Here is a 6,914-nt window from a genome sequence, read left to right as displayed (position 1 = left end):
TTTATCTGATCGGTGTGGGCTTCTTAACTTGTTCAACCAGTTGAGTTATACAGTTTGTGACTCTCTCTCTCTCAATCAGACTTATTTTGTAGATCTCTCAATTACTAACTTTTACAAACTCTCAAAATGGTATTTGTATTTTAAAAGAGTAACAGAATACATACTTTTAATTCTCTACAGTGTTGTCAATATTTCAGGCACACAATGAATATATTGAAAAAAGTTAAATATATTATATAAAAATTATATATGATGTCGAAAAAATTCAAAACTGGGGCGAAATCACCACAGTCGAAATCGATTATTTAGGCATCGTAATGTAGTTTATACGGATCACCGCAGACGTTATCGAAATCTTTTCACTCAAAGTTCTACACGATATGCTATCAAAGACCAAGTAGGGTAAGTGTGCCTAAGTTCGGCATGTCCCAGTAGTCGGCAGTTTTGAAATTTAATCTTAAATAACTAAGAATAGAATTGACCAAAAATGAAATAATTGCAAAAAAACGTCAACAGTGTTCTCTGGTCTCTTTCTGTAAAAAAACAATGAGCTCCGATCATTTATTACGAGAGAATAACGGTTTTCGTCAGTGAGTGTCTTCCAACGCGTGCGATAGTGCTTGTTTGTAAAGAAAAAAATAGTGGTGGCGTCAACTTAATAATCAATTCAAGTACATTAAATTTAATACTTTCGGAATCAGAAATATTTTATAATACTAAATAAGAGTCTAAAGATCATTTTATAACTTAAAAACGTACAAATCAAACATTTTTCTGTTATATTATTGAATGCCGACATTAGGAACAGAAAAAAAGAGATTTGCCAGTAGTCGGTAGGGGGTGCCGATTACTAGAAAAATATCATTTTTGACCAATTTCACCAAAACTTGAGAAAAGTATTAAAAAATAATCCAAAATGTACTCAAATAAAAAATAGTTTTGAGTCGGCAGTTGCTTTTATTTGTGCTTTTTGACCAACTTTTCTAAATTAAGTAGGTTTTTTTTAATTAGCTATTTGACGTTTTAGATAGCGGTGGCATTTTTGAAAAAAAAAAGTTTGGCTATCTAAAGGAAAAAGATCAATTCACAAATTCCAAATATAAGAATGGTACTTTTTTCTTTTTTTATTTATTTTAATTGAAAATCCTTTCGTTACTGAAGGTAACCAATTTGAGCTTGATGGATACTCAAAAAATTGAGCCTTTGTAGGGGAGTTGCCAGAAGGAGTGAACCGATATACACAACAGATCTTGTGTTAGTGAAAATAATGGGATGTGCAAAATATAAACAGAAACTGATGCTTTTTCGGAACACCAGATCTTGGGTTTATGAAAATATTGGGATGCGCGAAATTTTAAGACAATCGGATTCTTATATCACATTTTATAAGACTTATAATTATTCAAAATTTTTACCCTTTGTGGGGGAGGTACTTGATGGAGTGAATCGATATTATCCATTTTTGCACCTGACCTAGAATCAACGCAAATATTAGGATTTGCAAAGTTGGAGAAAACCCCGGATTATTTATTTTCTTTCTGTGTAGAAAAAAATTGTATAAATTTTGAAAATTTCGACCTTGTGTGGGGGAGGTACCAGAGGGGGTGGACCGATATATTCCATCTTAACGCCAGACCTTGGGTTAACATAAATATTGGGATGTGTGAAATTTTAAGACAATCGGACTCTTACATCACATTTTATGAGAGTTGTAATTATTTAAAGTTTTGGAAAAGAAAGTTGCTAAAAATAATTGTCTTTTTTAAATACAACAGGCAAGTACAAAATTTTAGCCAGTAAACTCGCCAAGTCTAAATCAGGACTAAAACTTACTTTCTGTTTGTACAATGATTCCAAATACGTCTAAGTGGTTTGATTTTTTTACACATCTACGTCGTTTTATATTCTGAGCAAAAAATGAACTTATGTTTTATTTTCTGTGAATAGTTATACAATCGTGTTCTTGAATTGTGTTATCTCTTTTTCAAAACTCGCCAGAAAGACTAAAAAACCGCAAAATTGGCATTACTCATTCCATGAAAGTAAATGGAGATTACTCATTTCTGCTCATTACACAAAATATGTTCTCAAATTTTAATTTCTTTGCAAAATTAAAATAAACTAAAAAATATGAAATGGTTATTTATTATTATATTTCCTCTATATATATTTCCACATAAGTTAGTGGATTTTATTTGCAAATGGCCAAAAATTCTAATTTTGTTCATGTTATGTAATGTCAGGTGTGGGGTTCGAACCCACGCTCCCTCTCGGGAACCAGAGCTTAAATCTGGCGCCTTAGACCGCTCGGCCAACCTGACCTGCTGCCGTTTCCATCAAATTTTCATTGAAAAATATGGGTGGACGCACACAAAGATGAACAGAAATATTCTATTAGAAAAACATACATATGCTGTCATATGTGTGTCATTCGGGTGCCTGTCGTGGATCTGCGTAATGTTATTAAAAATTCGCTAATAATAGCATATTGAACAATTTTGCTAAGACAAACAAATTTCGCAAAATAAACGTGAAAAACGATTTTAGTGGCAAATTTCGTGGGAAAAAGTATTTAAAAATAAAAATGTAATTTAAACAAAATTGGAATATGTCTGCACTACATTTTTAATGCCTTTTACCTCTAATTATTGTAATAAGTTGATGATTTTATAATACAAAGTTTAATTTAAAATGTTACATGTTATTTTTAAACAAAGATACATTTAAGCATGAGGAAGTGAAATAGCGTTAGGTTCAGCCGAGCCAAACTTTTCATAACCTCCACCATTAGAAAATGAAAATATGTTCGAAAGCAACCATTGCGCATAAAGAGGGGCTCTAGCCCTTCCGGCTACGTCGGTGATTCCATTAAAAAAGTATCTTAAGTCATTAAAATACCAAACATCGGAAGGGCTATAAGAAAGAAATGCGTATATAGATTCCCATAATTATATAGATTCGTAATTCGCTTCCCGATAAATTTTATTACTCTATTTTGAAAAAGGATGGATAAATAATTTATTAGTTGTTTTAGATAAAATCATTTCACATGAAATTCAATTCATCTCTATTAGGTGTATAATCTGGAAGTAATTCCCAGATTTTCATACGCCAACGTTGTCTCCTTTCTTCGGTTTCCTTCTCTAGCTGCAATATTTGTGGTAAACGTTGCCAACAGTCCAATACTTTCCATTTCAAATGCCTAAAATTTTGAAAAAAAAAAAAAATACAATTTTTATTTCATTTGAACAACCTTTTCATTTTGGTTGACTCGATTTGGAAAATTTGTTTTTTTTTTTTAATTTAATAGTTTTATTTTTATTTATTCAACATTTTGTTCATCATCAATTATTAGAAATTTAATTAAATGTTTCTTAACAAGAGTATTCCCACCATAGTCGATACTCATGGACAGGGATTAATTTCTATATGTATTTCTTGTTAAGAACTCTGTTATTTTTTTTATTGATTCAGCATTTAGATCATCATCGATAATCATGATCAGGGATTAAATTAAATATTTCTTAACAAAAATGTTAATTTTCCTAACAGGAAATATTTTATTTTTCCCTTGATCTATCATTATAAAAAACAATTCCTTTCAACCAAAAAAAAAAAAAAAGAAAACGTTAAATTTCCGTTAAATCGGATTTCTTTGCTACTCACCATTCATGATGCATTGTGGCCTGTCTCATTTTGGTTTCTTCAATCATTTTCATGCGTTTAGTGTAAGCAAACCATTTGCCAAACATTGATTCGGTCAATTTCAATTCGTGATAATCTACGGCTACATGATATTTGCTTCGCTCCTGTTCGGCATAGAATTGCCAAAAGTGAAGATATTTTCTCTTCAAAAGTTGTTCATAAAAATCGTCAGCCTTTTGACAACGACGAGCTTTAAGAATGCGGTAGATACTAAACCAAGCTTGAAAATATGTTCTCTTATAAAGAGAATGTCGCAAGTCTTCGCATTTTCGTATATTATCCCTCTTACGTTGTATCAAACGTTTAAAACCCTCCATGCCGATGCGTTTCAAAAGCAAGCGTCTATAGAAATCGTGAGCTTTTTTTTGATTTTCTATGTAACGTTGTCGCTCACGTTCTTTAATGATTTTAGCCATCTTCTCTAGACGTCTTTTTTCCTTAAGGGCCTCGATGCGCAAACGCTTGGCTTCTTCATCTTCTTGGCGCTGTAGAGAACATTTGTTTTAATTTTTTGTCTAATAAAATTTTTCATTTTACCTTAGCTTCCTCCAGAGCCATTTTCTGTGCCTCTCTTTCGGCTTCTTTTTGCAATCTGCGTTGCCGTGCCTGCTCATGCTTGATACTTCGCTCTAGTGCCCTTTCTTGCATACTTTGCAAAAATTTGGGCATCAGCATAGCTTTACATTGTAAATTGGCTAAACGTTCGTCTTCCTTATCGCGGAGATTGCCAATCAATTGCAGACATTTGGCTTTAGCCTTCGATTTTGCATCTCCCGAACGTATAACGGATTTCAATTCTGTTTTCAATTCCATCCGGGCTTCTCTAGCTTCCTCCGATAATTTGCTTAATTTGAGTTCCATAATAATTCGTTCCTGACGTTCCAATTTCAGACGCTGCAAATCGATGATGTCCTGTTGGACTTTAATTCTGTGAATAAAGAACGATAATTATTCTGAACCTTAAGTCTAATGTTAAAAGAAATGTGTAAAGGTAGAACCAAAAGTGTAAATACTTACTTATTTTGATATTTCTTATTTATTTTCAAGTTTTCAACGGTATTATGTTTTGTGGGCGCTATCGAAGAGCTAAACTCGCTATCTTCTCCTCCGGCTTGTTGTAGCTTTTCACATTTTTTGCGACGACTTTTCTCCATACGAATTTTATCCAAAAATATGTTAATTTTTCTTACACGATCAGCATGTCCATCAACATGTTCCCTTTCGATTTTCTCGACATGGGTAAAATGCAGCCATTTAAGAAAATATCTGCGCATTATAGTTATTCGAGAGTGATCATTTATTTCAAACAATTCTTCAATTATTTTATTTTGTTCTTGATTGGAAGATAAATCATCCCCCTCCATGTGTACTTCCGTAGAACCAGAGCTTATGGAAAATAAAATATTTTTATGCTATTCATCTCTTGGTCTTTTAATAAATTTTGGTATTTTTCCTTCAACGACTAGGTGTCTACAATTCGTATTGGTTTTTGCGGCGGAACTGTTGGATCCTATAATTGATAATGTTGTATCCAAAGAATCGATTTTAAGTAGACTACCATCTTCCAATGTAGGTGAAATATTTAAGGATTGTTCCTTTTCTTCTTCCTGTTGTAGCTCCATCAAAGCTTCCTCAGCTAGTTCAGATATTACGGAGTCTATACCATCACTGGTATTGGAACAAGTTGAATGTTCCCTTTGAAATTGGCAAACGCTAACATCCTCATCAAATCGTACACAGCGTAGATGGAGGCCATTGTTTTGTTCCAGATTCTCTTTCAGCGGTTGTAAAACTTCGTCTGTATTGGCAAGGGGACTAGGTGTTCGCTCGCGAGTATTTTTTGAAAGAACTTCGTCATTTTTATCAAACAAAAGGATTTCGGGAAATCTTGCTGTAATATCATCAACTGGTTGTTCCAACTCTCTAATATCATTTTCCATTTCTTTATTGTCTAATTTTGATTGATTTTGATCCACTTGCTGAATGTTTTCAGAACGAACAACAATTTCACTTTCCATTGTTTTCAATTCTAGTTGAAAATCATTTACGAACAAATCATTTACCTGCTGCAATGCTTCAATGGGCGTACTATAGAAATCCTCTATATGACGCTGTGATGTCTCCAAGCTATCCATTATACCTTGGTTATCGATCAACAAGGAATTGATTTTCTTTTCACAAAGACGATTGCGTTGATTTTGTTTTTGTAAGTGTTGACGAAATTGTTGTAATTGATTTTCAATATAACGCTCCTCCACGACGACATTATGGGATTTACAATTGTCTAAATTTTTCGAAAAAGCTACCGTAGCCAAGGGTAATTTTCTTGGTATTTGCTTGAACTATTTAGGCACACACATAAAAATAAATCTTTATTAAATGAGATATGGTTATTATGATCTTGACTTACCATTTCATGTCTTAAATCCATTACCAAGACAGGATCCAATTTATTTTCAGGCTTAATCGCTCCATTCATTAGGTTTTGTTGATTCTTTCCCACATAGTCGATCTCTATGAAACGCTTAACAGTTTCGCATTTAAGATTAGCCGAATTACCACTACCATGCCGCTTTCGTATACGATCCCACCGTGTATCCTTATTGTGAGATGTTATTTTATTTCGTTTAATGTGGGTCATTTTGTCTGCTTTAAATTAAACTAAAACTATAATTTGTCTGTTCTCTACAAAATTTTTAGTTTTTTTAGCTGGAAAAAAATATTTGTTTACTTCAAAACAGCCGTTGCCAAGGAAACAGTCCGAAATTATCAATTTTATTTTGTAAGAATACAGTGGTGATAACGGCTCCCTTAAATTTACATTAAAACTTGGCAACTCTTTAGATACTTTAAGGTAAATAATTTCAAAGAATAAAGCGCGAAAGAAAATATGATATTAACATACGTTTAACATTTACACATGAAAATAACTTACAGCAAGTTACGTACATATATGTCTTAAGTCGGAAATTATTTTTTTTAGAATTGACACTTGTTAATGTGTTGGAAAAAAAAAATAAAGTGTCTTCAAAGCAAATCATGGTAGAATTACAAGGTAACCCTTTCAGGCCAGCTGTAGTCAACTTGATATGTCAAACAAGTTGTTGTAATTCGAATTCGCCGTAGAAATACATAACAGAAATTCAAACATCATAGAGGAAAAAATAAACACAAAAATATAAAAATCAAATTTTGTGATATAATTCAAA

General features: G+C 32.6%; 1 protein-coding gene and 1 non-coding gene across 2 annotated transcripts; both read right to left on the bottom strand.

The window, feature by feature from the left end:
• Nucleotides 1-2,237: 2,237 nt before the first annotated feature.
• TRNAL-UAA (transfer RNA leucine (anticodon UAA)) lies at nt 2,238-2,321 on the bottom strand. Its single transcript has one exon. It is a non-coding gene; the product is annotated as a tRNA-Leu (tRNA).
• A 678-nt stretch (nt 2,322-2,999) lies between these two features.
• On the bottom strand, nt 3,000-6,466 carry LOC131800355 (uncharacterized). The gene is given in 5 exon segments (XM_059118774.1): nt 3,000-3,202; nt 3,667-4,190; nt 4,243-4,633; nt 4,723-6,047; nt 6,116-6,466. Coding segments are annotated over 5 exon segments (2,628 nt in total). The 5' UTR covers nt 6,347-6,466; the 3' UTR covers nt 3,000-3,045.
• Nucleotides 6,467-6,914: the final 448 nt, after the last annotated feature.

This window comes from Musca domestica, unplaced genomic scaffold, assembly GCF_030504385.1.
Source record: "Musca domestica strain aabys unplaced genomic scaffold, Musca_domestica.polishedcontigs.V.1.1 130, whole genome shotgun sequence".
Taxonomy (NCBI): domain Eukaryota; kingdom Metazoa; phylum Arthropoda; class Insecta; order Diptera; family Muscidae; genus Musca; species Musca domestica.
The sequence above is the reverse complement of the archived record's forward strand: the minus strand, read 5'-3'. Positions and strand labels throughout refer to the sequence as shown.